This window comes from Cyprinus carpio, chromosome B18, assembly GCF_018340385.1.
Source record: "Cyprinus carpio isolate SPL01 chromosome B18, ASM1834038v1, whole genome shotgun sequence".
NCBI lineage: Eukaryota > Metazoa > Chordata > Actinopteri > Cypriniformes > Cyprinidae > Cyprinus > Cyprinus carpio.
In genome coordinates, this window is record NC_056614.1 from 26,441,173 (window position 1) to 26,452,129 (window position 10,957).

At 34.5% G+C, this 10,957-nt stretch overlaps 1 protein-coding gene across 1 annotated transcript; it reads right to left on the reverse strand.

The window, feature by feature from the left end:
- Nucleotides 1–741: 741 nt before the first annotated feature.
- On the reverse strand, nt 742–9,521 carry LOC109080748 (CUB and zona pellucida-like domain-containing protein 1). Its single transcript, XM_042744621.1, has 13 exons — nt 9,383–9,521; nt 8,576–8,769; nt 8,176–8,313; nt 7,920–8,049; nt 7,604–7,796; nt 6,313–6,454; nt 5,842–5,997; nt 5,702–5,757; nt 3,568–3,743; nt 3,067–3,467; nt 1,849–1,945; nt 1,595–1,769; nt 742–1,297 (listed from the first exon to the last, which is right to left on the reverse strand). The coding sequence occupies exons 1-13, from the start codon at nt 9,503–9,505 to the stop codon at nt 1,143–1,145; spliced, it is 2,136 nt and encodes a 711-aa protein (XP_042600555.1). The 5' UTR covers nt 9,506–9,521; the 3' UTR covers nt 742–1,142.
- Between the last annotated feature and the right edge of the window lie 1,436 nt (nt 9,522–10,957).

The following is a 10,957-nucleotide window of genomic DNA, read 5'->3' on the forward strand; positions in this document are numbered from 1 at the left end:
GTAGATTAACTTGATTGATTTTAGATGCATTTTATGCATAATCGTTATTCAAAATAAATGTATTTAATTAAATACATTTACTATTTTTTTGTCATCTGAAAGATTACAGTTGCAATTGGTTTATATTATTTTAATTTATACTATTATAATTTATACTATTACAGTTTTTATTAATATTTTGGAATAGATTTTTATATATTTTATTATTTTAATTTTAGTTAGAGTTTTAGTAATTTCATTTTTCATTTAAGTCTATAGTTGTGCCTAAATATGTATATACTGTAGTTTTAATATTTGTTAAATAATATGTGTGTAATTTCAGCTCAAATAACAAAAAAATAACAAAAATTCTTTCCATAAAAGGGTGTGAAATTTCAACAAAAATAACAAAAAAATAACAAAAATTCTTTCCATAAAAGGGTGTGAGAATATAAGATGATGTACTTTCATATAGACTAGCAAGTCCCATGATAATAATCTTTTAATGTTATGTTAGAATATTAAAATCATCTAGCATGTGATTTATATCAAGAGGGGAAAGTGTGTGAGTGAAAGAAAAAAATGCTTTAACCACATTTTGAAAATTTCAGTTTTATGTGTGAGCTGCTTCTCTACTGAAACCAATATTTTATTTCTTATAATGACTAAAGTGAAGCAGTACGTACAACAATGCTTGAACAAACACTTTCTGCACACAAAATTGACCAAGGAGGGTATTTTTTGCAAATGACCACACACCAACACAATGAATGCTTAAATTTATTTTAAAACCAAAATTCATAAAACCATTTTATTTTAAAACCAAAATTCATTAATAAATGTTAGTTCTTCCAACAGCCCTGGAATGCCGTCTCATTCTCAGTAAGACTAATTGAAGGTTCATGTTTTCTATAATTACACCCCAATAAACATGTTATGTGTCAGTGAGGAATGTTGTGTGAAAGTGAAGAAGGAAATAAGTGGCAAAAAAAGATGATGAAAGAATTGGGATAATACCAGCCACACCAATGGTCATTGTTCTGCCTTTATACCATTTACTTCAAAAACTGTTCATTTACTGCTCGTGTGGGGAAACGGGAAACACTTTAACTACAATTTATAGTCTGAAAGGATGTAATTCTCAAACCGGCCACTACAGTATCTCAGAAAGTGGAGAGTAGATGCATGCGGTCAACAGATCTTGTTCTTCTGGCATTATATACCAGTATTCCCACCAACACCACAATGGAGACAACAAAGAGTCCTGCAAAGACCCCAGTGCTTGTGCTCATGTGTAGAAATCCACCGTCATTTGAGGCTACAAAATGAAAGAGTTACATCAAAGATCGTGACATAGAAATCATGGTTACACTTCACAATAAGGTTCCATTCATGAACATTAGTTAAAGGAATAGTTCACCAGAAAATGAAATTTAGCTAAAAATGTACTCATCCTCTGTATTTTTTTGGGTGGACTATTCCTTTAACAAACATTAACAGAGATGAAAATATACCACAAGAAATATATTACTCATTGTTAGTTGAACTAATAGATTAAAAAGAAAAAAATGATCATACTTTCAATTAACTATTCTGTTAAACCATATTCACATACCAGCATTACGAGCCTGTCTCGCCACTCGCAGGGGACCCTGGGTTATGTAGTGCCTGGCAGTTTCTTGGCTCACATCTCGCCTACGTCTGCGTGCGGCTTGGCCTAGGCAGCCTTGGGCACATCTGGAGTTTAAGCTGTCTTTTGCGCACAGGATCACGGAGCAGCTGATGTACACCTGTCAACATGATTTTAGAGTATTATAGTGAAATGTTCCTGCTAAACACAAACACAATTGTTATGCAGATGTGTTGTACCTCATCGAAGCCTCCTGTGAACTTGAAGGCTTGGATCTGAAAGTCATACTTTGTGGAGACACTTGGGTAAACCATGACTGTCTCATCCATAACACACCTGAATTAACACAATCGAAGAACTGAATTACATTATTATTGCCTATATCAGGAAATTTGGTATTGTGCATTATTGCTTTCAAAGTAAAAAGAAAATGCAACACAATACACTCTTTGTGCCTTGATGAACTGTGATTAGTCTATGTACATACTGAATAGTCTTTGCTCATCAAGGTTGCAATTATTTGCTCAAAAATACAGTAAAAGCAGTAATATTGTGAAATATTTTTTACAATTTAAAATAACTGCTTTCTATTTGAAAATATTTTAAAACATAATTTATTCCTGTGATGCAAAACTGAATTTTCAGCATCATTACTCCAGTCTTCAGTGTCACATGATCCTTCAGAAATCATTCTAATATACTGATTTTCTGCTCAAGAGACATTTATTATTATCAATGTTGAAAACGGTTGTGCTGCTTCATCTTTTTGCAGAAAAATCATATTTCTTTCAGGATTTTTTGATGAATAGAAAGTTTAAAAAACAGCATTTATTTGAATTACGTTCTGGATGTCTCTAGTGACACTTTTGAGCAATTTAATGCGTCCTTGCTGAATAAAAGTATTAATGACGCTATTTTGAGATCTCTCAGCAGATTAAGTTTTTAGCGGATTAAATGCTATGAGTAACTTGAATTTATGATTAAATGATAAATTGTTTTCTTTCACTAATACGGTGTAAACAAGTGTGTTTAGCACTGAAAAACGCATCAGGTGCACAAATACAAACATTGATCTTTAGCTACACACATTACTAAACTACACCTGCAGCTACAGTAATCATAAATGGTTCTGAGAAAAGCCATTGTGAGATTCAACAAAGCCTTGAAGGCCGATCGTGTATTTAAAGGAGCCTACTTTGTACAAGGACTTGAACCTGAAACCTTTTCGTTAGTAGCCCAAAAGCTTAATCTAGCAAATGTTTAATGCAGTGTTTTAAGCATAACCAATGATAAGCTTGGAATACAGTTAATAGACATCTGGGACTAATTATAGGCCTACTTATGCTATCATTGGTGCATGCTATTGCTCATACGTATGGCTGGAGGACCATAAAATGGGCAATATCCTATTCTTTTCTTCTAAAAATGTCCAAATCTGGTTCATGATAAAGTCTTACCCATCTTTGATGATGTCATAAAAGACAGCACTGAATGGATTGTCTTCAGGAGTGGCTCTGCAGGACTCAACGAAGAGAGTGACCTCAGGTAGAGCAGTATGAGCTTCAATGCCCATGTAGAGCTGGTCCATCAGCTGAACCTGCACTGGATACAGGCTGGGATCTACCTGACTGTCGAAGCTGCTGTCGGTGAAAATTTCAAACGCGTAACCAAACGTGCCAAAGCTAGATTCAGTGAAGATGTAGTCAGATTTATGGTTGACGTAGCCGTTGGAGACGATGGCCATTTTGGGATACTGGCAGGAGAAGCCAAATTTAACTTGATTGCGTCTGGTGATAACAGCATTCGGGTTCTCGAAGGAGTTGATCTCGTTTTTGAAGACGATGAAATCTCCAGAGTCCTGATTGGTGTTGAAAACAAAGACAAAAGAGAGAAAAAATAAAGAGAATGTAAGGGGCTTTAATGCAACACTCAAATATTTAACATATTAGTTGGCATACATCCATGGTAGTGCCACAGGTGTTGAGGGACATCGTGCCCAGGATGTGTGTGTCATTGGAGGTAAGGGAACAGGTGGGGTCTCGCAGTTGGAGCCAGTTCTGGTCAATGCCATCCATGGTGGCTTTACTGACAACAATGCTGATGCTGTTATCTTCACAGATTACTTTTGCATCACCTTGAAAGATATGATTCATTAATTTAGTCACTGGTGTATTTTTTTGTATGACTTGCATTTAAATCATAAAAAACATCCAGGCATTAAATTTTACACAATTATGTGAATGCAAACGCTTCTAGCTACGCAGGAAACACAAACACAATAACACAATAACATTTAAAACCTAAATAAAAATACAGCTGTTTATCTAACTACCTGATTAATTAAATTTAAAGGGGGCATAACACACACAGTTTAACCCAATCTCATGTTAATCTTGAGTACCTATAGAGTAGTACTGCATCCTTCATATCTCCAAAAAGTCTTTAGTTTTATCATATTTATAAAAGAAATATACAGCTTTACGATTCTCTCCGGAAAAAGCAGAGCTCCTGCAGGCACGCCTTGGGCGGAGCTAAAGAGTGACGAGCATTTGAGAGCCGAATGCAAACAAAACAGACATTTGATGCTGTTTCACTTACCGTCAGCAGTTCTAAATCATGACCGGGATCTTTTATAGCTGGGACCGCTCCATATTTCAGTACCAAACAATGTGCAAATCCAGCGTCGAGCTGGGCCTTGTTTATAAAACGTTCCTCATTAAAGACACTTGTGAAACTCCCTTGCTGCTGGGAGAAATACCCATATAAGGAGTTCCACCCTCGTCTACGTCATGAAGAGCCAAAAAACTCTCCGAAACTTGTACGAACCCGGAAGTAAGATTTTTGGCACAGAAATACTCCGTCATACGTCCAAATTGTTTTTTGAAACTTTGGCTAGCATGAGAATCCAACTCTTTAACAGTGTAAACAACTCTGAATGCATGAAACAGCATTGTAGCCCCCCTTTAAAGGAAACTCGCTTGAGGTTTGTTAGGAACTGCCACAACAACACAATGTACAAGCTAAAGTTGTTTTTAGTGGTAGGAATTTGATTTATACGCAGTGACTCACCAAACATATTTGTTCACTGAAACGTTCAGTGGCTCTTTCTGTAAGTTACATTGTTATGTCAGTAGGTGTCGATAAGTGAAAATATTTGTGTTTCATGAGCGAATCATTTAGGCAACCGATTCATTAAAAACAGTTTAGAGTTGTTGAGATGTTGACGACCAGTAATTTTGAATTTTATTAGGCTACATATTTTGTTATATGAATATCTGAACATACAATCATCAAAAGAAAGAACAGGGTATCTGCTTCTAAACAAAAACATTTTATTCTAGCTTCATGCATTCTTTTTTATAAACACATGAATGCGGTTTCATAAAGTTTCATAAATAAATAAAAAAAATTAAGAGATAAACAACATTTTGAACAATAAGCTGAGAATACTTTGAATTTGATTCAGAATGATGATCAAAGCGTAGATGGAGTCGATCAGCACCCCAAAGCTCTTCATGGGTTGACACTTTATTCCATAACGTTACACAGTTTTGATGCTGTTTTATGTCTGATGATCATGTTAGATTACATGTGGAAGCATCTGTTGTTTTGGTTTCTTTTTCACTTTTGGTTTGGAAATTATGTACAGAAGATGTGTATTAGCGCCCCCTACAGTATAACAAAGAAAACATGGATTCCCGGAGCACAAGCATAGCTCAAATATATTTAGACTCTTTAAAAGTATAAGTCAAGTATACTTAAATAACATTTTAAGTATATTTCTTAGAAATACATAAAGCACATTTCTGAGAAGTACATAAAAAGTAGACTGAAAGTATAGTTTCCTATTTTTTAGTTTAAAAGAAGTATATAACACACTTGAATAAACTTTTTCGTATGGGGAACCTTCGAACATTCAGAAGTCATGTGCTTCAAAAGTAAGAAACATCAAATAAAAAAAATAATCATTTGCAGAAGACCAAAAAATTAATCAACCACTAAAAAAAATCATTCGCTAACAAACAATCTATGCATATCCAATCTCAACTCAAATAATAATCACATAAAAGAAGTTCCTGCTATTGTTTTTACCTGAAAGAACCCTTGCTTTTGCCACAGCCACAATGATGCACCTCATTTCTGACTGACTGATAAAGAAAAGACAGACAAGAACTCATAAGAAACTATGCAGAGAACATAAATAATCAATTTAAATACAGACCCCACTTTACCTGTGAAGTGTGTCTGCTGCAAAACACACAGGTACACGACGGTACAGATCCGTCTCCTGTGGAGTCCAGGTCAGTGTTGCCACCAAAACCCCATTACTCTCACTTGTCAGAGTCTTAGACATATTAGAGGGGCCACTGACCTGGAAGTCATAGATGCTACACAGACAGGAGCAAAAGAAAGATCAGATAACATTACTGTAACTCAATCGGCAGACACATGAAAAACCTGATTTGGCAAACACTGACATTCGAGCATGTCAAGGTATTCTTTCCAGCAGGATCTACTGATAAAAAAGGAATTCAGTTAAATTCATCTGCTCATTAAAATCACACCACTTAGAAATGAAATTGATTACAAATCTATGACTGCCGCCAAAAGCAAAATGAAATCAAATCCAGAAGTTCCAGTAATGAAAAGTTGGCTTAGATAGATAAATATCTAAGAGAAATATTGTGATTCATTATTCAGACCTGCTGTCCGAGATCTGTGCTCGGAGGGTGATTTCATGCGCCTCTCCCACAGCGGCATGATGCACATCTCCATGTAAAGGAGTTGGTGTCAAGAAACTTGGTTTGTTCACGCCTGGTACACAACCCTGAGATGGTGGGAGAACTGCGAGATGGTGTAGATGTTGTTTAAATACACAGAAATGCACAAACACAGTATCAGTGCTACACAATTCACAGCAGACCTAAAATAAAAGCGTCCCATACACTCATAAAACTAAAGGTTCTTAAATGCAATCTGTGGCAGCATGAAGCACATTTAACATCCACTAAAGCTTTTCAGTGTACAAAAGGGTTTTTATAGTAGAAAAAAGCTCTTTAGATAGTTTTTTCTTCACAAGAAAAAAAATGGTTATTTTAAGAAATGTTTATTGAAATCTGTGGCACTACTTTGAATATACTACACTGAGCATATGTGTTCACTTCTATTTTCTGATAAAATTCACCATGAACCTGTTCATCCACAGTTTTTCTTTTGACATGTCTTGCATTGTTTTGGCTTTTGCTGATGACATGCATTCTCTCAAATGACAGAAACCAGTTGTTCAGGTCAATTAAACACAGATTAATGTATTTTGTTGTTGTGGAGGTGATCGATGTCTCGGATAATGGTCGAATTATACTGTAGCTCTACACCGTATATCTAGTTTATATTCTTTCCCATGCACTTTTGACTTCCATTTTTTCTTTCTTTGGATTAAAAAAAAAGACATTCATCAACAGATGAAACATTTGATACCTTCTATTAATAAATAAATATATAGAAACATAAATAAAAAAAAATAAACTCTGCACAGACTTGAGCAATATATTTCCATAACTTTTCCAGTCAGTTGAGATTGCTGCATAAAATTATTTTTCAAAGCTGGAAATAAAACTATGATTATAACAGTACAAGAAAATTCTATTTTAGTTTTTCTACTTAAAAATTTCACATTTGAATCAAAGCAACTTGACGTTTCTTTGTAATTGTTTGTAAAATATACTAGCCATTTCTAAATGAAATTTGCTTCTACATCATATTTTTACTGTACTCTGACAAATCAATACTTCTGATATTCTTTCAATTCATTTGTGAGATTTTGTATGTTAAAAAAATTTAAGATATTGCTCTTAATGTTTTTCACTTTTCTACTTAATTTGAATCCATTTTTGTGATTTCTTTCAATGTCTTCTGAAAAGCTTCCTAACTTATTTTATTGCATGAGGGAGGGCCTTTGTTTGGCCCATAGCAGATAATGTGATTCTCACTCACTTTCAACTGCAAACTGCAGAGGCACTTGACTGAGGGCAGTTGGGTTACTGCTGTCACTGACTGCATTATTGACTGAGGAGACCCCGCTAACGTCAGTCACAGTTATGTTTGAAACGGCATAATCCTCCAATATGAGCTCAAACACATGCACACCTACGTCCAGAGCATTTTCTCTGCGCAAGGTGCACAATTCCTACAAAAAAGAATAAACCACGCACACACCAAAATATACATTAAAAGGTCAAAATGTGAAAAGGGTCAAGGAACTTAATTTTCCTTTCTTTAAGTTGAAAGGTTTGGCATTAGAAAACATTACCTCTTGAAGATGAATGTTTGGATGTTGATGGCAAACTGTGCAGTTGGCGTCATTAAACCTGCATCTCACATCATCGTCATCTGGATCATGTGCCAGCAAACGAATGCTCTGGAAGCAGTTCTGAGGAATCCTGTGTATCATTAAGACGATGGAGCAAGATTATTTATTTAAGGCATTGAATGTTTCTGTTAATAAAAATGCAAATGTTAGATATATATATAAACATTTTCATGATGTCATTTTAGAAAGCGCACACCTTATGTTTGGAATTGCTGCTGAAACAGGGGATCTGTTTGGAGACTGAGTGTCAGATCGTCGACCAGCGTCAACATGAGTGCGAAGCGCCCATCCACCGACACCATGAACATTATCCTCCCAGCAGCAGCCAGAGGAACTGATAGAGATATTTAATAAAATGCATGTGCATTTTGTTAATACGTCATTTAGTTTTATGTGTTTAAATACATGGGAACATATAATTCACTTTATGCATTAACTATGGAACTTGTTCTTTAACATATACACATTTTTTCAGATCATTAGGGACTGTATTTATTTATTTGTATCTGTTATGTGTATTTTGTGATTACAATGTAAGACTATCAATTACTTAAGGCAGAGCCTTAGATATTATATAAAAACAGCATCAGAATTACCTCAGAATGAATGGACCATTACTAGTGACATTGGTGGCCATGTAAACCTCTGATTGGCACCACAGATTTTCAGCTGCACTGTCCGTCACCACAGGTTCGGTGTTAGTGAGGATGCCACATGATCCACTTTCACAGATCCAGTCAGCCTGAGAACCACAGGGACCCCTACTGGATTCTCTGTAGTAAAAGTGCATCTGCCAAAAACACATAGAGGAGACCGGCTTTGTTGTCACATGATTTACATAAACTACATGACATGCTTTATATGATTTTTTTTTTATAAGGAAAGGTTTATTTTGGGACTTTGAAAAAAAAAAATTAAAATAAATGAAAATTATAATGTTGACTTGGCATCTACCATAATTCAAATAAATATGTTTAAGATAAAGAATTAAAAATACTAAAACTAAAACTAAAACTAAAAAAAAAATGAAAGCTATATAGAAATGTGTAAAAATAATAAAATGATGAAAGCACATAACAAAATTATTATTAAATTTAAAATGTGAAAACTGTAAATATAAAATATCAACAAAAATAAAAAAATATATATCAATAAACACTATAATATTATAAATACATAATATGATAATAATTAACAATAATAAAACAATATTGCTTTGCACCACAGTAAGCTGAGAAACTTCAGGAAATTAAATATTCATGATCTAAATTTAGATTGCTTAATTTGACATTGAATGACAGTAATACACAGAAATAGTACAAGTAAAACAAATAAAAAAATAATACAAATAAACAAATTAAAGTGAGACTCGTTAAGTTGCAACATTTCAAAACCGGATTTACCTCCACTGTTCCATCTGGAAATCTGTTTCCAGGCGTGAACATCATGGAACCCCCATAGAAACCTACGGCTGGTCCCAGAGCGAGAGCCAAGCTCAGTAGCAGCAGCATCGTGCCGTGTGCCATTGTGTCTGTCGGAATCGCACAGTGAGCAATGCTATATACTGAGAGATGGGTGGATACTTTCTAAGTTATTGTTTGAGTTGTTCCACCAGCTGAAGACAAGCATGTGATGAATGACAGGAATCAGCTTCCTTGAAAAGTAACATACACGTGGATTATTTTTTGACTTTGAAAAAACTGTATTTTTTCAAATTAATTAATGCATGTTGAATTATTTTTCTTACTGTTCACCAAGGTTAAAATACAGTTTAGAAATTATAATTTTTATTAAAATATTTTTTGCAGTCTGCATTCCAATCAAGAGGAAATCCACATTCCTCAAACATGATACCAGATATTTACGAGGTTTTTCAGATGATGTATTTCAGATTCAGAAAATCACTACCATCTGATAAAATTGAAAATTAGGCCATTCCCATAGGAAAGAAAAATCAAAAGTGAGATCTCTTTAACATCTCAAATATTTCTCCTAGACAGAAATGAGGTTACTTGAAGATCAAATGGAGATTTTTGCTTGTGTCTCCAGCTTCTCAAACTTGTCTCCTGAGACGAAAACTCTAACATTCTCACAGTGGTCTCCTTTAAAGCTTTAAAAGAGATCTCAACAACATCACACACTGTACTCAGATATTTCTCCTCAAGTTTGAGAAGCAGGAGACTCAAGCAAAAGTTTTCATTCAATCTTAAGGTAACCTCATTTCTGTCTAGGAGAAATATTTGAAACGGTAAAGAGATCACTTTTTTATTTTATTTTTCTTCCCTTTGGTTAGCTTTAATGTCATTTATCTACAATATTTCAATCAAAGACAATACAGTTGTTTTACGTAGACAGTGTGTGATTTAACAGAGGAAACCATAACCTATATTAACATACATGCAAAAATGGGCTGTACAAGACACAATTTTAATACTAAACAAAGCAAAAAAACAAAAAACAAAAAATCACTGGGACACTGGTTTTACATTTGTTAAAAAAAGGTATTGCTTTTATACTAAACATCTTACTTGTAAGTCCTTTCTAGTGTGTTTGGAAAATGTGGTTTATACAATACTGGGCACTGAAGATAAATTTAAACATTTAAACTAGTAACCCCTGATATTCTGAAATTTTTAATGCTATTTAAATGATAGTTTTAGTATTTGCAATATTAGTAAAAATTTAAAGTTTTTCCTAAAATAAAACCAAAGACATCTTAAGACAAAGCTGATATCTTAATGAGACATATAAGAGAAGCACCCTTAGTATCCTGAGCGTAGAGTAACCTCCGTCAGAGCCATAGCCTTGTGGGCAGCGCGTTGATGTAAAGCACCTCAGACAACATGGGTCTGAATCCCAGCTAAAGGTACTTTCCTGCTCCTGTTCAGTTCTCACCTGTCCAATTGTTTCCTGTCTCTACTCCTACTGTCCTGACAATTAAAGGTGAAAAACCCCATTGCAATAAAAACAGCAACCTC

Coding starts and splice junctions, on each gene's coding strand:
- LOC109080748 (XM_042744621.1), bottom strand. CDS start 9,505: ATGGCACACGGCACGATGCTGCTGCTACTGAGCTTGGCTCTCGCTCTG. Junction 6,455..7,603: donor TCTGCAGTTTGCAGTTGAAA/GTGAGTGAGAAT, acceptor ACCATCTCGCAG/TTCTCCCACCATCTCAGGGT. Junction 3,468..3,567: donor CCTGTGGCACTACCATGGAT/GTATGCCAACTA, acceptor AACACCAATCAG/GACTCTGGAGATTTCATCGT.